Below are 25,614 nucleotides of genomic sequence, written 5' to 3'. Positions count from 1 at the left end.
TGGCGCCCGACCCCAGCTGAGCACCGCGCCGCAGCCCCTCGGCCCTGCCCCGGCTGGCCAAAAAGGGCAGAGGGCTTCTGCGGTGGCACTCGGGGGGTGTGTTGTGGGCAGACGGTGCTCCTGTGTGTGTCTGTGTGCATGTTTCGGGAGGAAGGAGCTGTGGCTGCGTCCCAACACACTCAGTGTGCCCCCCCCTACCCCAGCTGGGCTGGCACCGCCTGCGAACACAGGCAGAGCCACTCAGCGGGCTGGTAGCAGTGAGGAAACATTAAATATCACCCCAAATTAAAAAAAAAAATAAGCACAGGGAGGTAAAGAAATACAATCTTTAGTGATGGTTACGCTGCACTAATCCACCACCTTCAGGCCAAGCCCCAGCTTTTTGCCACCCCGCAGGGTGCACGCAGGTGAGGCTGCGCGCCCGGGCACCCCGCTCGGTGGGCACAAACCCACCGCGGGGTCACCCCGGCAGCAGGACGCTGTCTGAGCAGCTCCACGGGTGGCCGGGCTGCACGGAGCCCTCGGGGCACGCCTGGTGGCCGTGCAGCTCGTTCTGCTTGTAGTGCCTTGGCTGCCCCAGGCAGCAGCCCCCAGTTTCCCCGGTGAGGGAGGCTGCGTGGGGAAGGGTTTGGGGCAGGTGACGAAACCAAAAAAAAACCACCAATTTTGGGCAGTGCATAAGCAGCAAGGACGGGCAGTGCTCCCTTTGCCAGTGCGGGGCACCAGCTGCTGATGCCGGACACCAGGACTGCGGCAGCGCATCACCCACGCCTCGGGCACGGGGCATCACTTGTGTGGGTCCCCCAGGCCTGTCCCCAGCTGGCAGAGCTCTGCAGTCCCTGGGGTAGGACAGGACGCGGCCGCGTGGCAGGGTGAGGCACAGGAATGGGCTCTCAGCTGCCCTCGCTGTGCCCGGAGCCCCAGGGACCTGCCGGCGTCGTCAGGCAGGGTGCAGGGGCCGTGCAGGGGCTACTGCAGGGACTTGACGATTGCCCTGAGGGCGTGGGGCGTCTCTGAGACGGAGGGGGACGAGCTGTAGAAGGTGTTGGTGTGATTCCTGCGCTGCTCGCGGAGGTAGGGAGGGACGGACGAGCTTTTGATGTGGAGGATCCTGGTGTCCATCACCTCGCAGTCGATCTGCATCATCACTTCGTAGTCCTGCCCGTTGATCACGTTCTCTGCAAAAAAAAAAAAAAAAAAGGAGAAGTCAGAGTCAGCCGTGCAACCTCGTGACACAAGGGCATCACAAAGCAGAGCTTTCCGGACACTTTTCTGGGTTGGACTGGCTTCGGCTGAAGGCAGAGGCAGAGCTGGAGCAAGGCGGGGGGGATGGGAAGCCTTTTGTAGGGTCACACGTGGAGATCTACTGTGCACGGCACAGCCCCGGCCTGCTGCTGACACTCCAAAGGCCCAGCCCACGCTTAGCATCTGCACTCACGTGTAGAAAATAATGTTACATCTTTTCTTTTCCACTTCTTCATCTGCACTTAATCACGAATGGCATTTGCAGTGTCTAACATTTATTCCTGCAGAGTTGTTCTTGAGCTACTAAAGCACACAGCTGGTTAAAGATAGGGCAGAGCTCAGAAAGCTGAGTGTTTTCACTTTCTTTTACTGGCTTAAGAATCCTGTAACCCTCCTGATACTGAGGATCTAGAGGAATTTATTATTTTTCAAAGTTAAAAACGTGAACTCTCAAAACAATTAACTGTGCCTCATTAACGGGCTGAGCTGCCTGCTGTGCTCGCATGACACCGCGGTGCTGCTGACCGGGAAGCCGTGACCAAGCAGCCCACGATGGGCACAACCCAGGAGACGTGCCTTTGGGAAAAATGTTTGAGAGAAAGAGCTGAGAAGGAGACAGTGATGGTTTCCTCTGCCCTGAGAGCTCAGCTGGTGGCAAGACACAGAAGCCACAAACTGAAAGCACTCAATGAATGTGGCAGTGATGGCAGCGAGGAGCCGAGGCTGCCCAGGAGCCCGTCTCCCTGGGAGAAGCCCAGAGATGTTTCCAGGAGGGGAAGGGAGCTCGGCTTGCAGAGATTTGTGCATGGCCTCAGGCTGGGCACGTCTGCTGCTGCAGAAGCTGCTGGGCTTGCAGGCGGAGGCCCAGCAGTGCACATGGCCAGCATCTGCTGCCCGGCCGGGAAGGTGGGAGACGATCCCTGCACAGACAGCGAGCCCAGGAATGCGAGAGCCGAGATCAGGTTTCCAGGCACGGCCAATCCTCGCTTTCCCGAGTGAGAACTGCTGACTGCCATCGGCAGGGTTTTCTTTCTGTGCTGAGGAGGATGGAGGATCACCTAATGGAAAGCGTATGGACTGCAGGAATGCAATATACATTGCTAATTTTTACTGTTTTCCTGGATTAGCTCTGATTCTGGATGACAGCTGACAACCGCGGCCGGACCCTCTTGCACCCTGCGCCACCTGCAGAAGCCATTAGATGGAATATGTCTGGTGCAGTAATGAAAAGCAGGAGCAGACCCTTGCGAAAGGGGGCTGGGAAATCAAAGCTCCCACCTGCAGGAATGCACCGCAGACAGCTCGACGTGCCACCGAGCCACTGGGGCCAGGAGCAGCCGTGCTGGGCACCGACGGCCGTGGCTGTGCTGTGGAAGCTTGTCCACAGCGTTCGGAGCCCTGTGTGGGGCTCTGTCTGAGGCCAGTCCCTCTGTGTCACCCTGTCTCTTGCCCTTTGGTTGCCAGCAGACAGCTCGGGGGATGCAGAGGGGCTGGGATGGTGCTGTGCAGTGGGGAGCAGGAGGAAAGGCTGAGGGAGCCGGAGAGCCCAGCCTTTGGGCTGGGGACAGCTAGCAGGAACAGATCCGCTCCCTGAAAACACAGCTCCTCAGCTCTCCTGCTGTGGAGGCGATGGCTGAAAAGGAGCCCGGCTCTGAGAGAAAATCTGCTCCAAAGCCACAAGTGGGTGAGGTGGGCTGGGCAGGCAGCCAGGGTGAGGAAAACCCCTCGGGAAGCTCCCCGAGGCAGTAAGGGGACCCTGCATTCGCCTGCAGCAGCCAGCCCCGTGGGTTACCACCAGGCTCCCTGGCACTGCACAAGCCGGAATAATAACACCCCAGAGAGCAGCGACGTGAGCGAGGGAGCCGTGCTCTGTGTGGGTGGCAGCCGAGAGCATGGGAACGGGCTCCTCCAGCCTCCCGCTGCCCTGGCTTTGACAAAAGCTCCCCCCGTGACAAAATCCAGCCCCAAAATGTGTGTGAATGGGCACGGAAAAGGCAGAGCTCCCCCACCTTTGGGTGCTGAAGGCTGGCACTGCTCCAACACTCACTGAGCAGAGGGCAGGCAGCTCAGAAACAATTCCTCATGGCTCCGGCCTGAGCTCGAGCCCACGGCATTGTTTCATGGTCTGGATGAGGACTGGAGAGTGTACTTACAGGGTTTCTGGAAGATGCTACGCTGGAGAGCTTTCAAGCACCTTGGAGGACTGGATTAGGCTACAGCTTCACTAAAAGAGAGGGGCTGTCCAAAATCCTCAGGATGCGTTTCAGCAAAGGCGAGAGCGAAGCACAACGCTCGGGAGGACTCAGAACACGAGTACGAAGGGGGCCGGGCAGGAGCACTGCAGAAGAAGTTGGAGGGCCGCGGAGGCTCGCTGGGTGCAGGCCAGCAGCACAACAGGCCTCGAAATCGTCAGCTCCACTGCGAGAAAAACAGCCTTACCCTTGCCCAGGTTTCTAACGTGGTGTCCATCGAACCTCCTGCGGGGAGCTGGGAGGACTGACCCGGCTGCAGGCCAGCACTGCCCCTGTGTGCCCCGCGGGGCTGCTCGCACGGAGCCACTTCTGACGGCTCTCGCATTACCTACGAGTGGTGTTCTGTGGGATTACACAAGTGAAAAGGGAACGGCTGTCCCGGAGAGGTGTCAGGGTTTATAAATAGGTTTATTGCTCCTCCGTGAAGCCCAGGACGTACAGCCTTTCGCACTGCGCGGCGTCAGAACAAAGCTCCCAGTTGGGCTTCAGACGCTCCCCTTTGCAGGCCAAGAGTGCCGGTTATTAATTGCGAACAGCTCTCAGGCCGTGCTTCGTGGAGGCTGTTTCAAAATACGAGCAAGGTAGCTGTGCCAAGCACTGCAGTTCCCTGCCTGCACCTTCCCGGAGAGGCGTGCTGGCCTGGGCTGGACCCAGCTCCCAGCGCTGAGCCGGGGCCGGGCAGCACAGCGCCAAGCCCCCAGCGCTGCTCTCCAGGGCTCGCCACGGCTCCTCCGACAAGCAAACAGGCTGCGAGTGCCAGCTGATGAAAGACAAAGTCAGCAGCCCAAAGTAAAAATGTCCAGCAAACAAAGCCGAGGGTTATAGCTACTGCTACCAATTACCGGAGAAGGTGGAAGTTTGTCTTAACCTTTGGAGCACCGGATTTTCAAAAGGCGTGTGAGAAAGGGCAAGAGGACAGAGTCCTCCTTCTCCCTGAAGGGAGCTTTTCAATCAGCCCCAGGACCCACACAACTCCTTTATTTGATGCCAAACGCCATGGAAGCCTCTCTCCATAAGGTATCACACAACCACCAACTCTTTTAAAGGCACCTTTGCTGCACACACGCTCCCACCCTTTGTGTTTTCCACGTTTCCTTCTAACACGAGGGCTCGCTTTGCCACATCAGATTCCCCACAGGGTCCGTGTCGGTGTTAATTTGCGCCTCCAGCCCCTTCAGCAGTCCCATCTATCACAGCAGCAGGAACCCAGCCAGCCTTCACACAGCCATCAGAGGTGTTGGTGGTTGCTTTGCGCTAGCTGTGCGACGCTGACAACGATGAAGTTTGGCTTGAAGAATGATTTAGCACCAAACCACCAAAACAATTCACACTGCAACCTGTCCCGGCCTGAAACAGAGATTATTTTAGGGCAGTGCAGAGCTGAGAAAGCCAAAGAGAAGGGCACCAGCTGCATGCAGCTCCGGGGCTGGGCTGCTGAAGCGCTTCAGCTGTCCCCAAACAATCTTCAGGGGGTTTTCTCCGCCCCGTCACTGCTGCGACCTTCCATCCCCTCCATGGAGCGGTGCCGACTGTCCGCCACATCTGGACAACGTTTCCGTCTGAAGGCTTGGTGTGCACTACCAAATAAGTATCGAAATGCAGCAGCGTTGCTGTAAAAGCTACCAGGACTAAAAATACACTCATTGCAACAACGCAGCAGGGTTTCTAAAATATTTACAGATTTGCTTGTTACACGGGATTACTTGAGGCAAGGGAGAAAGTTAGATCGTGACCCAAGTCATTTTTTTTTTTTCTTAAATCAACTTTCTGCCTCCAACTATTTCCAAGCAAACCAGTCGCAAGAGCCTTGTCTCTGTGGACCCAGCTGCCCCCAGACCCTGGGGTGAGTTAGATGAGATCCTGGGTGTTTCTGCTCTGCAGGTCTTCCCATGGAAACCCCTCCCAGCTGGTCTCCTACCTCCCCGTCACATCTTTCATGCTGCAGCATCGCTGCCACCTCTGCAAGAGGATGCTGGGCATGGCCAGAGAGGGCCCAGTTTGGGTAAATTGGGCTTGCAGTTGGTTTGGGCAGGGAGCCGAGGGCCTCTCAAGAAGAGATGAGAATCAGTGGTGCTGATCCTCGCAGGCACAGCATTTAAAGCTCCCTCAGGTAGAGCATTTCTTGGCAATCTGGAGACACTGGTGACAGCACTGGCTGTGGGCATGCCTCTTGCTGGCAGGATGGCCAGATCTGAAACCCAGCCCGCTTAGGCAATGCTAACTGCAAAGAAGGAGGGAAAAGGGAAAAAAAAAAAAAGAGAGAAGAAAACAAAGGCAAGGCACAGAGGAGTTTTCCTTCACAGAAAGCTCTCTTGGGAGCACAAGAAAGGAAAGAGGCTGGGGAGAGCAACTCCGCTCGGCAGAACCATCCCATGGCTGCTCGGGAGGCACCACGTGTAAACAAATCTGCAGAGTCTGCAAAACCAGACAGACCCACGCACAAGACAAATAGCTGTACACAGCAGAGTAGCCTAAAAAGGAATTCCTCTGCAGGCTTTGTTCACGAACAAGGGCTGGGAGCTTGTTGGGGGCAGCAAGCAGGGGGCTGCTCCGAGCGCAGCAGGACGGGACCAAGAGGCATGGGCACCAGGTCAGGGCAAGTACGTGATTTTGGGGTAGAATAAAGAGCAAATTGCTGCTTCCTCGCCACCTGACCCACGGCGTTCATGGTTCTTTAGGTTCTGTTCTGGCTCTTCTCTCAGCCATCTCTTGCCAATTCAGCAGTGATAAGTTACACTGCTTTTCTTCCTTGGCTAAGCTGGAGCTTCAGGGAATGGCCCCCAGTGAGCAGGAACAGCTCGGGCAGAACCCAGCACTGGAGGTTTGGGCAGGAACACTCTTTCCATGTTTTCGTGTTGTTTTGTTGTTTTTTTTTTTCATTTTTTTCACACCTGCTGAAACGAGTCCCACTCTCTTCTGAGACCTTCCACCCTCTGAGGAGCCGTGCTGCAGTGAGACCCGGCTGTTGGCACCCCTGGCACACGAAGCCAGGCCAGCTGCTTCCACCTTTCACTTACAGCTCTTAGGGAGACGCTAACCTACACGCCAGCCTTCCCCTTCCCTCACAAAACCTCACTTTCTTTGCAGAGTGTCTGCAGAGCTACCATTTCACAAGTTTTCTCAAAAACCAAACCTGTTATTGCACCGAGGAGGCTGCCTTATCCTCGAAATCGCTGCCGCTGAGGCCCCCAGCAGAGCACCCTTGGCTCTGCAGGAGCTCTGCTCTCCCTTCCCAGCCCAAGGTACCCACGCGTGCTCAGCTCCAACAGGTTCAGCCAACCCGTGCTAATGTGAGACCTGATTGTTAACAGTTCCTGATGCCACTTGTCACTTGCCATCCCCATGTTTATATATCCTCAGACACAAGAATGCTTCAAGTGTTCTTTTACACCTTGGTCCTCTGCAGGCACTACAGATTCCCTGGCAGGCTTCCTCTGAAAAGTTGTTTTTATTCTTTTTTTATGCCTTAAGCGAGTTGTTCCTCAGTATCATTTTTGGCTGGGCTTCTTACGGCTTGATGCTAAGTCTGCCAGAAATCGTGTGCTTTTCCTAATTCCCTCATTTGGTCGCAGTGTCTATTGTTCAAGAGAGCTCTTCTTACTTCTAAGAATCTACTTTAATGTATTATTTAAGCCTGCTGGATTTTCTAGGGTCCTTTTAAAGGTCCTTTTGCACTGTCTTTAATCATTCTCCAGACCACTCGCCAGCATTTTACCCTATTGTTTTCCTTTTAATGTTTTCCCATTCTTACGTAGCCCTTAACCTCTGAAGTCGTACTGTAGTATCTACTTCACCATTTCAATTTGCAGGCACTTACTGATAAAATTAACTTAATTAGTCGACTTCATTTGCTTTTCCAGGAGGCAGCCATCACTTGTTCACTGACACGGACCTTTTCTGTCACCCAGTGTCATCTGTACTCTGGTGTTAAAGTGTCTCCCTGATTTAAGAGTGAAGGCTGGTGAGAGCCTGTACGCACTCCCAGTTCAAATGTCTTTACAGGTTGGATGTTATCCAGATAATGAGCTGAATTTTCCACCTGTCTCACTTGGATACATAAAATTACCTCATTTATTTAGATACTGTGATCAGCCCTTGCTTGTAGAAGCGTGTTTTTAATACCACCTCCTCGAAGCTTCTGTCTGCATGGGGCAAGCACTTTCCTCCACGGGAACTTCTCTGCTACAATAGATTTGCCAGTTAATTAAAAATAAATACGAATTGCACACGTGCTGCAGAGTGCCTCCCTGAACAATGCACACTAATAAAAATGCTAAGTCCGCTTCAAAGACTTCTGCCTTGCAGCTACATCAGCAGGAGATGTCCAGCTTTAAGACACAAGCGCTAAAACATGACTGAAATTGCAAAACTCCTTCAGGTGCTCAGGAGGTATTTTTCAAACACTTTCCTGCAGCAACGCTGACGTTGGCTCACACCAGGAGGCCAGCACCAAGTGCTAGAGGTACGGCAACCGGATGAAGTGGGCTAGGAAAGCTGCAGTGTGGAAGACTGGGACTGGGGTAAGAGAACAAGGCAGAGTCCTGCTGGCCCAGCTGGCTGCAGTCTCCTAAGAGACTGCAATCAAAACACAGAAAAGACTGTCTTGGACTGCTGTGTTTTTACTGATCTCTAGGTTTACCCCAGTGATGTTCTCAAGACAGAACTCATAAATGTGGACCTCATCTACCAGCCCCGTTTCAGCTCTTTATGTTTTTACAGGGTGAGCTCATTACGTATAATTATGTTTCAGATCATGGCAGAAATAAAGAGCTACCAGTAACCAGGGCCGGCCTATGTATCACAAACATAAAACTGTATTTGCCACCTCTAAATTAACACGACGAGGAATTATGTAATCTTCAATTTACAACACTTGAAAATGTATTAGGGCAGATCAGCTGGACTCAGGGCTAGAGTTACGACGTGCCGCACAAACACAGCTCAAACCAGCTGAGACGGAGAGTGCAATCTCACCGATCAGGATTGAAATTTCCTTTTTTACTTTGCAGCACAGCTCTCGGCACGGTGCTGACTGTGAAGCTTGGTGGGTGAGCGTTACCTACACGGCAGAATCAGCATCCAGCTTTAACGGGTATCTAGGAGATAGGCTCTCTGCAGCTCAGCTCCAAACTCAACCTGGCTCCTGCGGCTCCATACCGGCAGCTCATGGCATGGGTTCCTTTTTTCTTCCACGCTGTGAATTTTATATAGCATGTTTTTTATATGGAAAAACAATCTGGTGTAGGAACTCTACGCTGGCACTTGAAATAGTAAATCTGAAGCCCAATTAATTTGTGACTCATTCTTTACCACTTCTTGGACAACATGTTCCCAAGAAAATGCCATCTGTAGCATTTATCCTGTCTGTGCAGGGAAGACCAGTCACACTGGGGCCTTAGCCAGCTATATCACACAAAACTCAAGAGATTTTCCCGTTAACGAAGGGGCAAAAAGACACAGAAGATCCTCTGAACTCATCTTCCTGTTCTTTTGAATACTTAAAAATAGGTTACTTATTTAGCAGTTTAGGTAAACAGACCATTATGAAAAGTCACAGGGGAATAAGCCTTTATGATTTCATTTCTTGATCGTTTCCTGTCTAACTAACTAAACATGAACTCAAATGACACGGATTCCTTTTCTTCTGCATGCAGAATATTTGAATGATTTCTGTCATACTTCTTTGACTAATTTAATCTTCTCCTTCCTGTCAAGGACAACGCGCATTAGCAGAAAAGTGGTGGGGACTGCAAAATCTCTCAAAGAACAAAACTTAGCAAAAACTCGTGTTTCAAGCTGAATCTAAGCAGTGATCAATTTTGATGTTCATGGAAACAGGGAAGATGAGGGGGGTTATTCTGCTCTGGCAAACAGCAATTGCACATCACTTTGAAAAGAGAAAAGCAGTGAGAACAGCAACATCTGACAATCTGACTAAAAGCTGTGGTTAGAGTTCCCTGACAAAGCCTGTCCTGCCAAGCTTTCGGCCCTGACCTCTGGAGCAGAATTTCAGATGAGCTCAAGGGGTGAAGCACATCTGTGACACCAGCAAACCGCCGCTACTACAGCAGGACCACGGTAACCCAACACGCTGCTTGTCTGACTGCACATCAGCACAGCAGACTCTCCACGTCGCAGTCCAGGCACCAAAATCAGCTGCTGCAGAGAGTCCTAGCCAAGAGCGAGCTTCGGCTTGTGTTTGTCCTGGTCTGGCTTCACCAAACTCCTTGTGCTCCTCAAATGGACAAATTTTGAAAATGGTTTGTAGACTTACAGCACGGAGACATGTTCAGATACACTATTCTATATCCTGACTGAGAAGCCTTGCTGCTTTATAGGATTCTCAGTGACCTTCTGAAAAAAACGCTAGCAGTCACCCTACCTTCGTCTCATAGATTGTAATCCTACCTGCACAACTTCCAGACCCTCTTCCCATACACTATAGCTTATAAGGCTATGCTGATTTCTCAGTGCTTTCTGCTAAATCCAGCCATAAAAGCAGATTCAGCAAGGGAAAGCTCTCTGCAGATCATGCTTGTGCAGCCCAGAGATGAGCCCTCTCTCTGTACCTACTAGCCTGGCACGAGCTTCCCAGTCTGGGGCCAAGCACAGCAACCATGAGAGGGAGCCACAGGGATTAACATCTGGCTGCTAAGCACGAAGAAGGAACTGACAACACCTAGAGACAGAAGGCTACCTGAACTGTGAAGCAGCAAAGGAAAGTCAGCCACCCGTAAATGTATTGTTTTAGACCTTCCTCGCTCAGTGACTGGGAATTCTGCTCCTTCTCCTGCAAGAGGGAAATGACATCTTTTGTTTGCTTGACCCTGAAGGCAGAGGAAGTTGGAGACTATTTTTTTAACCCCGAGACATGAGAACTTATAGAACATTGCCATTTCCCAACTCGATTTTGTTTTTTATCTTCCTTCTCAGCCTGTGTGGGTTCTGTTTGCCTTATGGATTTTTCACAGAGTTTGCTACCAGCCTTGGACATCTGCAAGGGGCTGTTGCACGTGGCTGTCAGTTGAAAGAGCGTCCTTTGTAGCTGCGTGCAAATATCCGTGCTACTTGATGGCAGCAGCCCTCTGGTTTTGATCAAAAAGCCTTCCCACTGTATTTGTTATTAGCCATTTTAATTGAAACGTGGATTATTTCAGAGCACTTTTGAAGTCTGTTACATCAGTAGGGTGAGAATTGCTGGAAAGGAAGGCCGAGGGAAATAGCTGTGAGCAGGAGCTGGCCAACGCAACCGAGCATATGGACTCTGCAAAGCTCTCCATTCCGCTCGGTAGATTTTTACCTCTAAGAGCCTCTTTGGCTGTTGTGCTTCATCACAAAAAGCAGCTCTTAGGCTAACTCCATCCAGGAACACACACATTACAGAAGATCAGGCACACAAACAAGTATAACAAAGGCAGGCTGAAGACAAGTCCCATTGTGTGACATCAGACCTCGGACCTATCCAGAATATCTGCAGAAAATTCAAAAAACTCTGCTCATGGCTGTCAGTTCTCAGAAAATAAGGTGAGGAACTTGTCTGCTGGCTGGACATGTACTTGCTTATTGCTAGGCAACTGATAAACTCCCCTGCTTTCAACAGCCTTGCTGTTAATGCTCTCCTTGCAGCAGCTCTCTCTTGGATCGACGGATACTCAGGACTCAGTAACCAACTCTGGTAACTTATTCCACGTACCAGCAGCTGAACTGATCCCCATGAATCAGCCTCCATGTAAACAACCGCTGGCCCTGACTTCTACACTCATGTATTGGGAGCAAGGGGAAGGGGAGAGACTAATGCCAAAGGACACGTTGACACAGTACAGGATATCCAGGGGGTTCTAGGAAGAGGATGTGCAGCCTTCACCTCCAGACCACGAAGGATCCCAAATCTGCACGATGTGAAGACCGTACATTAGCCCTTACGTGAAATCAACAGGAAATCTGCAGCTTAGTACTCAGCTGGTTGGTTTCCACGTGGTGAATGGCCTGATGCTGGCACTAACAACACTTGTGCTTGTAACTAGCAGAAAGTCCAAGGCACTAGCTCTGCTTCTTCCAACATCTGCAACACCAGCGTTTGCCTGGGGAAAAATACATTAACCAAAGTGTCTTCTTCAGCTGAATTCTGACTGCTGTCTCCTACAAGGAGTGGCTGTACAGATGTTCTCTCTTTTGCACGCTGCATGGAGAGGACTACTGGTAGTGTGCGCTGCGCTGCAGAGCTGCGGACGTCCTGCAGAGACAAAAGGCCCGTGCTTGGGGTCGGAAGAGTGGCTCAGCTGTGCTGCTCTCTATAGGTTATTTTGATCCAAAGACCCATGTTATAACCCACTGCATTTTTTACAGCAGTTAAATAAATACAAGACTAATGGCAAATGTTTTCAGTTAAACTTCAAGCAAGGCACCGCCTATACGTCAATTTGGAACTGGTGTAATGAGCCAACACGACTCTGAATTACAATAAAAGCAAATTTAGGAATGAAATCTACTGGAGACTTAACTGGTCTCAAGTGCATAGTTAGATTTCTAAAATAATAGCTGCAATCCAGCATAACAAACATGACTTGCTCAAAAACAAAAGCTGAAGTTTAACTGTAAATTGCAGTTGGCTTTCATTCCCATGAGAAACTGTCAGATATTTCTTCTTGGAATAACTTCTCAGCAAAGTCATACCAGTGGTACTCCCAGAACCACGCACGGTGGGACTAGGGCTACACAACTCTGCTTTTTTCCCCTCCAGGCTTATCAAGCCCGGGTTACTTACGTCCCATCAGAAAGATTGTTTTTGACTACTACTTGTGTCCAGAAATGCTGGGGCTTCGTCGTTGGGCAGAGGGAGGTCAAGACGTGGGCTCAGCTGGCTGCAGGGACCGAGGGGAGAGTTGGGCTGAGTGACAGCAGCCAGCAGGGAAGTGGGACAAGGGTAAAGCACAATGAGAGCAGCTGGGGAGGCAGCAACGCAGAAGCTGATAGCAAGCACTGGCTGTGAATTGCAGGAGTGGCCTGGTGAGCATGGAAGGGAGGCTGGAACAGGGTGGGGAGAAACCAATCGGTGAGAGAGGAGGGATTAACATGCACCAACACAGTTGTTGTCTACTAAAAAAAAAAAAAAAAAAAAAAGCAACACCTTAATACTTAAATATATTTCAGAGTTAACACAGTTTCAGGCACCGGCACACATGCCCTCAGTGGAGTGCTTTGTACAATATTCTCTTAAATATTCCAGCTACAACTTCCATTGTACTGAACGCACACACACACACGTCTACTAGAAAGTTTTCTTTCGAGATCTGCCATCAGCTGAAAAGCACTAGCGCTGCTGGACTTGCATCAAGTTTTCCCCTGAGAAGAATTACGAAAAACTTTTCAAACTACAAACCAAATTCTGTTTTGTACACGGGTGAAAAAGAGTCAAACAAACCTTGCAGAGCTATGTCACTAACCTCCACGTCGAGTCACACAAGACAGTGAGTGACAACTCGTTTCATTTCCCAATCTCTGCCCGCACTTGTTCTCTCCCCATTGCTGCTGCTGGGAACTGCTCAGTGAGCTCAAGAGTCTCCAGCAGAGCTCAGAGGGCACTCAAGAGATCAAAACACAATCAGAAAAGGATGACAGCCCTGCTGGTAAAAGACCGTCCAAGTTGTTCAAAACGTCCTCTAATGAACTGTAAAGCTGTTTCATGTTTGTAAAGTGTTAGGGGTAAATGTTAGTACTCAGATAAAATTAAGATCCTGTCGAAGAAATCAAGTGAAGTAGCTGTGAAAAAGATTCAAAGCAAAGGCCATTCTACTTGTACTCCCTTCAGCTCCTCTGCCAGTGGCAGTGAAAAGGGTTTCCCTTCTTCCACAAAGACCTGTCTGAGGCATGAGGAAAGGCAGGAGTTCTTTCACTCAAAGCTTTGACAGTTCCGCGCAGGGAGACCCAGCCTTTTCCAGCAGCCAATTCTCTGCAGGTGGACAAAGAATTAAGGTGGCCTTTAAAGCAGAGCAGACAGCTTGGAGAAAAGCTTCGCTGTCAGCAAACTTCCAGATGCCTCTTCAGGACACACTCAGTCCCCACAGAGGCCGGACAGGGTGGAGGAGCAATGTTCTCAAAGGAGAGGAACAGGTTCGTCTCCAGGCAGAAGTTTTTAGGGAATAGTCTCCTATCAGCAATCTACTAATTATCACATTAAACATTATGCCAAGGTACCCACTGCCTCTTATGTATCTTGTAATTTTCTTCCTAACACCTGGCCGAGTGTCACAGAGGAAGCAGTGTTTGATGCCATTGTTCACGTAATTGCTGTCCTCGTGTCTGATCCATTTCAACACCTCTACGAAGTCCCAGGACATTTTTTATTTCCTGGATTATACCGACGTTCTGAAGAAAAATCCCAAAAAACTCCAGTAACTGTAATTTCACAATGTTTCATTCTTAATAAAGGGTACGATTTATCACTGGACTCTGATGTGCATTTTCCAAATTATATTTACTCCAATAACTGAACAGCTATCCCACTTCAGACTCAATAACATTTTAAGAATAAATACTTTGTAAATTAGAAATCGGGTTTATTCTCCAAGTGATAAAGTTCACATTTGCATGTGATAATTCAGCTCAGCCAGAAAAGGATTTTTGTAACAGACATGAAAAGGGAGTTTCAGACTGAGGAATGCCAAAAATAATTCTGATACATCTAATAAAAATTTCCCTAAGACAGCCGGTTATATATTATCACTCTAGACTTACCATACTGTAGTGCATGGGAAAACATAATTATTAAGATGTTGCAAGCCCGAACTGATGTGTTTGTTTGTTTATGGAAATTTATGTCATCAGACAATGTTTTTGGCACGCTTGAATTTAACAAAAACATTTGGGTTTATGATTCACTTGTACTGTAAAGCATGTATTACAAAGGCATTGCAGTGTATAGATACTCAGTAAGCAAAGTTTGTACTGTCACAAGGTTCCTGCTGCATTTGATGACTGTGACAGTGACACTGTCTTAACTTGTCAGCTCCTCATCACATGAATTAATGGCATATTTGTACAGTTCAAGTCATATCTCTCACGTGGGACTAAAACGGAGGCCAAGATCATTTCTTTTCACTAATAATCCTGTGCCTTTAGTACAAAGCTGTTTTCTCTGTTTTCTATGCACGAGGCCTCTTGTGACAGTCTGGGATGCCAGGCATGGATGATGTGCCAGTATCCCTTTTCCAGGGAGAACTTAGTCAAGTGCCAGTTTGACATCTTTTCCAAAGCTGTAACAGCGGCCGCTTAGTCTAAGCTTGGTTTCCATACACAAGTCAGGCATCTCTTTGAAATTATTCTCCTATCAGTCTCTTTCATGTTTTGCACTTACCATTGATGTTTACAGCTGGCAACACTATAGACATCTTTGGTCTTCTGGTCTTGTTGTGTGTGGTGGCTGGCAATAACAGGTGGTCCTGAAAAACAGGGGAAAAGATGTGTTAAATCTACCCTGGAAGCACAGAGCTGGGAAAATTCCTTTCCATTCTGTGTTACAGGCATTCCACATAAAAGTATTTATGACAGCTTAGCAATTTCAAATTGTTGAGAGAGTCTTCCAAAAGTCACAGCAGTTGCTCATGCTGTGCAACCAAGGAGAAATCCCTATCGCATGCAGCAGAATATGAAAAGGCCTTGATCATGTGGAGAGAGATGGAAACTCCTATTAGGCCCTAGTTCAACAGCGTACTTATGTATATGATTAAAGTAATTGAACTTGACTTCAATGATATTTAAACATGTGGTTAAGGGCTTTGCTGAACTGGAGCCTTTACTGGCAGTGCTGTCTGCTTTCTATATAAATATCATCTTGCTGTATCTATGGCAAGCTCATGCCACATGCCTCTTGCAGCAGGGCTCTATCAGTTAGGGCTGTGATGGGCTGTGAAATACGGGCTCTGCTGACAAAACCTACCAAGGCTGTCCGATGGCAGAGCTATGCCTTAGGAGTTTATTTCAGCTGGGAGGTGGCTAGGCGCTGCCGTAGGACAGGAGGGTTCAAACCATCCCGGGTTCTCAGCAGCAGAAGCTGCGTCTGCAGGAGAAGCTCCAGACGTGGACCTGACCTGCCAGGAAAAATGCCGCCTTTCCTCAGTTCTCTTGCTAGCTGTTGCTGAGCTCGTATCACTCAGCCTGTCATCTGGGAAAAGAGAGCCTTTCCCAGGCTCCAAAGAATGAATTCAAGGGTTTATTTTCCCACGTGTTTGTCCCTCGCAGCCCCAACAGCTCCGAATTCACCCCGTGTCACTGAGAAGAACCAAGCCAGCAGGTGCCATCACGTCGAACACATGGAGACAAACTCCTTAAGAAATTTTTGCAACTGCCAGAAAAACAGACCTGGAACATCTGCCTTTCACTCCTCAAGATCCAGGCATCTATCTCACATGGGTAAAAAGCAGAAGGAAGCTTGGAACTTTGATCTTATTTCGTGCTTTCCCAATTGTAAAACTCCCAAGGTATTTTAGGAAAGCGGCACTCAGACACCTTACAAGCAGCTCTTCAGCTCCCTGGGTAAGGCTAAGAGCAGGCACACAAACGCCTTATGCTTCTGGACAAGGTTTTGGTAGCCTGAATTATACTTCCTTCAGGACACACTTGTTAATTCCTTAATTTCGGGAAAATATTTTTCCCATTTTAGTATCAAATCACTCAATTATTATGTCTAAAATTCAGGGTACTGAGTTACACACAGAGTTAGGTGTTAAATATCTCAAGATATTCTGTAGATATTGCAGAAATATCACTGCTTTTCCCCACAAAAAAAAAAAAAGAAAAAAGACTGACGACAAGAAAAAAAAAAACAACTTCAATAAATGAATATAATTAAAACCATCTTGGTACCAAAATTATAAAGCCACTCCAGCACAGTTCTCAGGCTACATGTGTAATTCCCATCTCATTCCTGAACCACTGAGATTAAGACAACATTCAGTAAGACAACGAACTTTTTTTCAACGAACTTAAGTTTTTTCCCTGAAAAACTGCTCTGAAATTCGATGAGGCCCACATCTCAAGGGAACAGCCTGAAGGTCAGATGCCCGTCAGAAGTGCAGTTTGTGACAAAGTCATGATCTGAGGACTATTTTTTATTTTTATATTAAAAATGGTCATCCTTGTCTTTTTTATTTTTAATGCTTCTGAGAGTCCATAATACTATTACCTGGCAAAAAACAAGAACTGTACAGAGGAATTATTAGAAGTTGCTACTATTTTCTGCTAACATATCTCAAAATCAGTAAATTAATTGACACGGCTTGCTTTTGTTTCTAATGGCACCTTCATTTACTGTCTGTATAAAATCTATTAAGAAGCAACACACAGGCTTTACAATCAGAGCCACTCTACAGAAATAAACAGCGATGTCACGACAAAGTTACCAAATGACTAGATAGCAACAAACTGAGGAGAATTCCTAATTTTCCTCCTACATCATTACCTTCTTGGCAGACCTTTTAAACCAATCTTCCAGTGCACAGCAGCAGTTTGAAAGCCTAGGTAGAAAAGTTTTGATAATCCCACTGAGGCTACCCAGCTGGTGAGAAGTCCAGAGCCCACATACCTGTATGGAGACGCAGAGGGAACTGGGCTTCTGTCTTCTTCCACTGAAAAGGTGAAGGGACAACCTAACAAGCCTATGACCACCAGAAGAGTGGCTATAAATCTAATGGAAAAAAGCCTTTGGTGTGGTGCCAAACAATTTACCAGTCGTGACGGTCACATCCGCTAGAAAACAATACTTTACTCAGAACATTGCCCTGAAAATGAGGTGTAAAATTCAGCTTTCTTAGTTCTGCCGCAGCTAGAATCCATGTTTTTAATACCAGGAATAGATGTAATCTCAACTAATTGTACACTTCTGTGAATTATTTTTCAAAAGCTACAACCAAGAAACCCAGCAGATAACCACTACCTGCTCTCCTTCCTCATAGTTCGTGAAACAGGATGACCAAATGATCGAGCTGGTTTTTGCTGATCGGGCAACTGAACGGGCTCAAGCCCCTTTTGCAGGGCTGGTGCGATCCTGTGGCAGCAGTCGGGGGGAACAAGGTCACCCCATTTCGTACCCTGAGTTGTGCAGGTGGCTCAGCTGAGTGGCCCACCCCTGAGCTATTTGCCCTTAGCTTCCAGGTTCTGAAATGCCTCCTGGAATTAGGCAGCACAGGGCATTACCAACTCACCTGCTACACCACGCTTACTGGTATGGTTTGAACAGCGTGGGAAGGACTTCTGCTCCCCTAGCACACAGTGAGACAATGAAGTCATTTCCACTCACATTTGTGTATCCAAACACGCTTTGGAGTTGCTGCACAACTCGGGGTTTCAACACCAACTTTGGAGAAGACACACAGAGAAAAACCCAGTCAGTGCTACGTCGAAGCTACTAGCAGGAGCTGAAGTCCAAAATGCACAGATCGTCTGGAAGTTGAACACAGCCCCTCTCTACTACAAAGAGCTGGACAGGTTTTTAGTTCTTTTTTAACCTGGAGTTAAGAAAATTGATCCAGCTCCCTATTACCTTTATCTTTAGTAAGCAGGACTGTCCCTCTGACAGCCGGTCCTAACTTGCAAGGTACAATGCAGGATATCATAAATACTTTGCCTACAGTTTGGCTACCCACAACATTTTCTTGAGTCCAGAAGACTTCAAATAGTCCACAAGTTTTACAGAAAATAATGCCTAATTATTTGTATGCAACATAAATGAGTGTAAAGTGATTAGAAAGAAATGAGACATTTGGAAACATAGTGCAAATGCATTTCTAACATGTAAAACATTTTGTCCTGTCCTATCTTATTCAAAGTAAGCTGAATAGCATCCCATGTGCCATCCCACGTGCATCCAGGGGAATGTGACGCTATTACTCATCCCTAATTTTAAACACTAGGCAAAAATATCTAAAATTAAAACACCGTTTGTGATATTAACACATGGCATAAAACTGAAAATGAATAAAAGCAAATCCTACAAGTCAGCATCTGGCCCATGAGCATGAACATCAACCAGAGGCAAAATAAATCACAGCTATTACCCAACAACAGATGGCTTTGGCTTGCGCCAAGATTTGCACTTAGATGAGATGACAATTTAAATAGACGACGCAGACCTGAAAGTGCTGGCATAATGACTGGAAAAATATCAGCCTGGAAAGACAATATTTCAAGTGAGCCCCAAGCTTCAGCATTCTCATTTTGCTTTTGATCATCTCTACAGTTCGGTGATATTGAAGCCAGATGAGATGTACAGATACAGATATGGATAATAAAAATCCAGCCACAAATGCATTACCTTAATTTATTAAGCTGGGATACAGAAACACATTTTTTTCCTGGGGGTAAAGTCTGAAGTTATTTGTTAAACTTCTGATAACAATCACATTTATTAAGTCCTTGCAACCACAAAGCATTGAGGGCACTATATAATTAGGATATAATTAACCAGAGTTGCAAACATTAAGAAGTTAGGTACCCCTATAAAATGAATATCCTCACTGAATCTTTTTGCTTTTCTGGCTATTTCAGTGTCTGCTGATCTGCTTCTGGACTCAACAACACATGGAACCGCAATAGAGATTTTAAGGCTTCTTCCATATGATCAATGTTGTCAAAGCTCTAACAGGGATTTAGCTTTGGAGCCTCATGTATCTTTAACCCTACAGTCAACTGGCAAAAGAAAGCTTCATCCACTGTGCTAGAATATTCCCAAACTGGCTGTTCCTGCCTGCAGCTTCAGCCTGAGTTGTAATATGGGTGGTTTGTTTCTCAAAGTACCTACTACCTAGAAGTGCATGACAATTTGCAGGCATCTTAGCCTTCATTAAAAAAAATCATCTCTAACTCTCACAGTTACACAACACAGAGTAAACATCGTCACTGCATACTAGGAAGTTTCATTAAATGCAGGAAGAACATGCTAATCCAGAGACCTTCTAATTTATTTTTTCTAAGCTATCATCGTTTCCAAAGCTGGACTCTTGGCTTTCAAATGTAAAGAACTGGCAATAGTGCTCGGTTTGGGTTTTGCAATGCATGTTCCATCAGCAATGCTGCACGCAGCAGCAAGCATTTCCCAGGGGAGCCGTATGCCACATAATTACAGGCAATCTATGGAGTTCCTCCCCCATTTCTGTTTGTCTGAAAGAAACAACCATGAATTAATGCTTGCAGCCTGCCTGTGATGTAGGAAAATAATATTGGTGCTGTGGGAAACATTTAGAGTAGAGGTACATGCATTTGTGGAGTACCCGAGTGGCACGGGACACAAAGGAACAGATTTCCCAATCACCAAGGCTCTGCACTCTCAGTATGAGCTGTGTTTCCTGCTACCTCGATGTTACTTTATTGTTAAATCAACTCCCCAAGAGTTATCTTACCTTCTTAGCTGATGTGCTTAGGTATGGGTAAGTGTTTTTCAAAAGCTTTTTCAAGTATCCTGCACAAAAGCATCACCTACCCCAAAAATCTGAACACAACTTGATTCCCATGTGCTTTATTACGGTGTTTTTAGCACGTCTGCCTGTATAAGCATTGGTTCTCTGACCTTTCCCTGCTGGTTTTGGGCACAGAACCTGCAAAGTGTAGATGTGCTCCACGTGGAAGCCGTGACCCCTCTCCTGTAAGACAGGCCTTATCTTTGCATCTCTCTTCTCACAGACTTTGCTAAGATGTTCAGATGAGCCCAGCCCGTTAGAGATCCATCTCCAATGAACTAATGACATTGTTTTCAAAAACAAGTGACATTTGTTACTTTACAGGAATAAAAGCTCCACAGAGACTGGACTAAAATACCAAAGGAAAACCTTAAAGTGCTGTTCTCGTAACTTGCCTGGATGAGGAGGTTTGATCTTTACCACTGCCTTGGAAACGAGCAATGTGCTCGATTATTGCAACTGACAAAGCCACTGCCAAAGCGGAGAGGGCAAACAAAGCCAGGCGCCTCGGCATGCCAAAGGGTACTCTGTCCAGACAGCTTTAGAAGATTTCTGACAGTAAACAAACACTGTAGCTGGGCATTTGTTCATCTGTTTATGACTAACAGGTCTCCCAGGGAATCCTGCCTCAATCTCTTCCAGCCTGAAGCTTCACAGCGGCGATTCTCAGACCGTGTTACAACTACTGCCCATGCGGACTGCAGAGCTTCCCACATCCGACTCAAGTGCTGGCGGTTCCCCAAAGCTGCTGAGGGTACCATTTTTCTTTAATCATGCTACTTTTATTACTGCCCAGCATGTCCTGACAGCTTAAAAGCTTATCTATCAACTATCCAGCCACACCTAGTGATCTCAAGATGAAGCAGATACAAACCAAGTGTTTATTTCACCACAAAAGCCGTGCATGAAATCCATGTATCATCTTTCATATTTTGTTCTGACATCTGCAGGGATTTCAGGTCAATGAGATGAGACTGGAACTTCTTTTGAGCTATGTTTTGGCCACACAAAGCCTGTGAGATTAAAATGTGCTTCCACAGGCCCAAAAAGCTACGTGCAGCCTCTGAGACAGCCCTGGACGAGCCCTTTGAGGAGCTGGAGTGTTTAAAACCCTGAGCCGACAGCGGGGTTGCTGGGAGAGCTTTGCTTTCATCTACCACAGACTTCACACTTTCTGAAAATTTCAGAATAATTGCTTCAGGCTGTCTGGCTGTTGCCTGAGATGTGACGTTTACGCCCTGATCTCCTAAGTAGGCCATCGAACCGGCACCGAGCGCCATTACAGGCCTTGGCACGCTCGTCCTGACTGGGAAACCCTAACTGAGAAGCTGGAACCTGGTTCTCCACACAGCCTTAACCCAAAGAGGGCAAGCCTCTCTGGGAAAGGAAGCTGTTCTCGAGCTTCCTTTCCAGTAAGTTCTAGAAGGGAACTTCCTGCAGCCTACCCATGGCCTAAGGGCTGAATCTCATTTTCCTCAGCAGTTCCTGAGAGTGCCAAGCACATAACGAGGCCCACGGTGTAAATGAGAATCAGGCCTTGGCATATCTGTTTCTGGTTTCCTCTGTCTGTTCGAAGAACAACTGAAGAGGACGTGTAAGAAAGTTTACAAATTTGTACAGGAAATGGCTGTATAATTTCACTATTGATTTGTTTGGGTGATGGCAACCATATGGTGTCCTGAGGATACACCACAGTGGATGCGGCAGTGGTCTGCCTAAAAATGCCAGCAGTTCCTGCAATGTTGCTTTTGATACCAGAGGACATTAAATGGGGAGGTCACTGTAGAAGGGAGGATGCCTCCAAAACTACTGCTATCCTACTGGTGCAGTCTGACCCTCACATCTGAAAAGCATGGGCATGGTTTTGAGAGAAGCTTAAAAAAAAGAGAAAACCAGTTAAAACCTTTACACAAACCACGTAGCCACATTATTTGCCTGTTATACCACAAACCGTGAAAGCTGCACTGCTTTTAAAGTTGGGGTGTCTGTGTTTTGTTTCTTAACGCTTAGAAACCCAAGAGAACCCATCATGGATCCTTACAGAAAACACGACATGCAGCGATGTGGATGGGAGCGAGTGGACGGTGGGACAACGACTGCAAGGAATCCACAGAAAAACCGCGCTAAAAATTCACAAGGTCTCAGCCTCTCCGCACCGGTTCTTGACAGCTCACCCTGGGAGGCCACAGCAGCTCTACTGCTTTGGGTTTAACAATAACAATTTCACTTAATTTGAAAGTGTGCTGGCTCTCCATATATTAAATTGAGCTTGGCTAGCACTTATTAACAGTTTGATTTCGCAGTATGTTAAAGAATTAAGTCTGTAACTGAAAATTCAACCCCCACACCATAATCGTAGACTTAAAATGTAGAAGTGATTAAATTCTATTCTGAGACTGGGAGGTTGTGGGGGTATAGAGAAACTGTCCCATAACAGGAAAGCTCCCAGAAGTGGTGGGAATGGAGCTTCTTTTTCTGCTTTTATGTCTGCCAGCAGTGCTCCTGTTCACATCGGTGCTGTTCCAGTCCCAGTGTTTCTATGTGCAGGTGGTTTATACAGCTTATTCATTGCAAGCAGCCATGACGTGATGAGATATGCTTTTTGTTTAAGCATTTTACCAGAAATAACTCAATCCCACGGTCAATAAAAAGCCCTGTAGTATAAGGTTACACTTTTCTGACATTCCCAGACAATCCTTTACGAATACCACCTAACGGTGATCTGGAATACCTTCTGGTCACTATCCCCGCAGAAGAGAGGGTGGCTATCCAGTTTAGTTCCCACATGAGAAACCCTTTAATGAAGGAGTCTTTACTGCCTTTTATTATCAGCTGTGTTACTGCCAGATGTGATAGGGCCTGGGCTGCAAAAACTAAACTGACTGGGAAGCATCTCACTGTGAACCAGAGCCTTGTGAAAATCCCAGAGACCTCAAGGGAATGGAAAATTTACCCTATTACAAGTCTCATTTTGAGGAGTTTCTTCCACTCTCTTCCAGTGGCAGCACTGCTGCACTTCCAGGAGCAGGGCTCTGCCTTGAAGGTCAGCACGAAATGTTTGTGCAGTGTTAAAGAGGAACAGGGGCCACAGATGTCTTCTGAATTAAGAACTAAAAAGGTTATGGAGACTAACAAGGATATGGAGACCTACTGCAAACTGTCCCCCCTCTGCAGATAACAAGGGGAGACAGCAAACATTACTACAGCAAGAGCTACTACTTTGTTCTGTCCTTTCACCTTTTGGATTGAATTTATGCCTTGTCACCTTAAAGACCAAAAGGAACCTAAAAAGCAGAGGGCAAATTAAGGTTTAATTTAGATTTTTAAATGGACTACAAGTATCTCACACTTATACATTTATTCAGATCACCTCTCAAGTACCTCTCAACTTCCAGAAGATCCAAGACATAACAGCAGTCAACATATGCCTCTTCTTCAGCACAAAAAACCTCTCCAGGTATAAAGACAGAGGACATGGTTTCGCAATGACTTGAAGTTAATTATGCCTTCCTGCTGCTGAAGCTGTTCCTAGTTTCCTCCTTCTGCCTGTCCTGGGCTGGGCATTCAATCACTGCCCGAGAGCTGATGCTGTCCTCCTCTGGCTCTGTGGAAAGCCATCTTGCTAAGCTGGAAATAGGTGGTGTGTACATACATGACACTTTCCCCTACCTGCCTTCCAGCTGCTAGCTGTTTTCAGTGACTGCTTTAGAGACTTCCTAACAAAGATGCAACTTGCACATATTTAGTAGCTCTTAATAGATTTCTATTACATGAACGATCCCAGTCTTACCTCGAATCCATGTAAATTCACATCTACATTTCGGCACGGCATTCCACAAGTCTACCTCTATTATATGAATCGCTTCCTTTCCTTTGTTTGAACCTGTGCACTACTAGCTTCATCTGCTGCCCGCCCTTTTTCTCATTTGTTACCCTACTCAGTTCCCTTTAGGTAGAAGACCAATTTTACAACTGAGAGAGCAAGAATAAAAATGCAAAGAGATCTCCCAGTATTCCTGCAAAGTTAGAGAAGATCAACACAACAACTTTCTGATGCACAACAGAATATAATACAAAGTATTGCTTAGGTAAACCAAAGGTAGCTGTAAAGCAGACGTCACATAAAGGCGGAAATAAAAATATATAACGTTCCTATTTTCTATTTTCATGGCTTAAAATCCCTTTATTAAACTTCTACCACCAAATAGAGGGAATTATGCTTTAAAATAACATTGAAATATTCTGATAATTATTAGTCTAATAGTAGAATCTGTCTAGTGGCTTCTCAGAGAGAATTGCTGTCTGCCTGCAGGAATCAGAATATAGCACAATTCCAGAAGCCACGCCAGCTGACCTTACGTCCCGCTGAAATATCTGTCTTAATCCGGTTAACACAGTGACAGCAGCTGCCAAACGACCAGCTATTCTCAGCCCTCCCATTCCTCTGCGAATCTGTCCTTCTGTAGCTTCTAAGACAAACCTGCCTCGTTTCTGTGTGAGCTTTTTGAATCTCACTTTTGACTTGCAACACGTCCTAAATAGGAGGCACGAGATACTATCAGCATTCCTATGTGAATATGAAATACTCTGGGAAATCACAGTTAGCAGAAGCTCTATTTTTACCATAAATGTAAATGTACTTTCTTTTTTTTTTTTTTAGTTTTGACTTTTTTTCTTAGAAAAGGTATAGGAAAGAAAAAAAACAAGCCCTTGTGAACAAGGAGGGCACAGGACAGACTGGACAGAAATCCAGCCAATTAAACTTTTTTGCAGAACTGCTTTGCAAGGCCCAAAAGTAAAGAACAATGCATGCATTTGCTATGATGTAATTTTGGTTTGGCAGCAGATTAAAAAAAAATTCCTAAACGCAAAGTAAGAGGATGTGAAGAACAGAATTCTATGTTTAAGTAAACAGTTTTGGTTAAAATCATATCGGGAGATTTCTTAGGACTTGAAAATGCTTCGATTAATTTGTGTGTTATTTGTGGAAATTGTCTGTGTACAAGACTAACTGGAAAAGATACGTGCATATGAATGACTGACTCCATTCTGTGCTTCTCTAAGACGAAAACCATCCCAGCTTATACTAGTTGAAGAGCTCTTCTTATGTTTGATAAGGATCAGATTTTCTTCTAAAGGCTCTCTCAATCAACCCAGCATAATAACGTTAAAAAAAAAAAAAAAGTTAGTTCTAAGTTATCCAAAAACGATGTTTCTCTGCCATTTTGTGCCCTTGTTAGCTGTATAAGCACAGGAATGCAGTTCTGTATTTCCCAGTTGAGTCTGTCAATTATCTTTGTAGATTTTACAAAGCTGTAAGACCCAAAAGGAATTAATTATTTTATTACTACTACCCATAAAAAGATATTCCCCTCCTTCTCTAATTCACTGCAGCAGAGCTCTGCTTTTGCATAGCATCTGCAGGCTATTAGTTTTGCAACTGCAATCTGTAATTGCAAAAACATGTAATTTAGGTAGGGCATGTGAATAAGGTCCAGGAAAACCAAAAAGGATATAATCCAGATTCTTTGCTTCTCTGACAAAACATTAACCCAAAGTTTCTATATTTGCTCGCGAGACCTCAGGTCTCCTACTGAAGACAAATTCTGGATTCCCAGAATTACTGCCCAAAACGAACACACGTGATGCAAACTAGAGAGGGTTATGTT

At 46.6% G+C, this 25,614-nt stretch overlaps 1 protein-coding gene across 2 annotated transcripts in view; it reads right to left on the bottom strand.

Annotated features, from left to right (window-relative positions):
* Nucleotides 1–245: 245 nt before the first annotated feature.
* ATF6 (activating transcription factor 6) overlaps nt 246–25,614 on the bottom strand; it is a 72,744-nt gene continuing 47,375 nt past the window's right edge. For both annotated transcript variants that reach the window (XM_082765910.1, XM_082765911.1), the window contains exons 15-16: nt 14,851–14,935; nt 246–1,178 (exon numbers count right to left, since the gene is read on the bottom strand). In XM_082765910.1, coding sequence (XP_082622036.1) covers nt 970–1,178; nt 14,851–14,935 — 294 coding nt within the window. In that variant the 3' untranslated portion in view covers nt 246–969. The remainder of the gene's footprint in view (nt 1,179–14,850; nt 14,936–25,614) is intronic.

The sequence above is a fragment of the Aythya marila genome, assembly GCF_965140915.1.
Source record: "Aythya marila genome assembly, chromosome: 8".
Classification (NCBI taxonomy): Eukaryota; Metazoa; Chordata; class Aves; order Anseriformes; family Anatidae; genus Aythya; species Aythya marila.
Note: the sequence above shows the minus strand (reverse complement) of the source record. Positions and strands in the feature narration are given on the sequence as shown.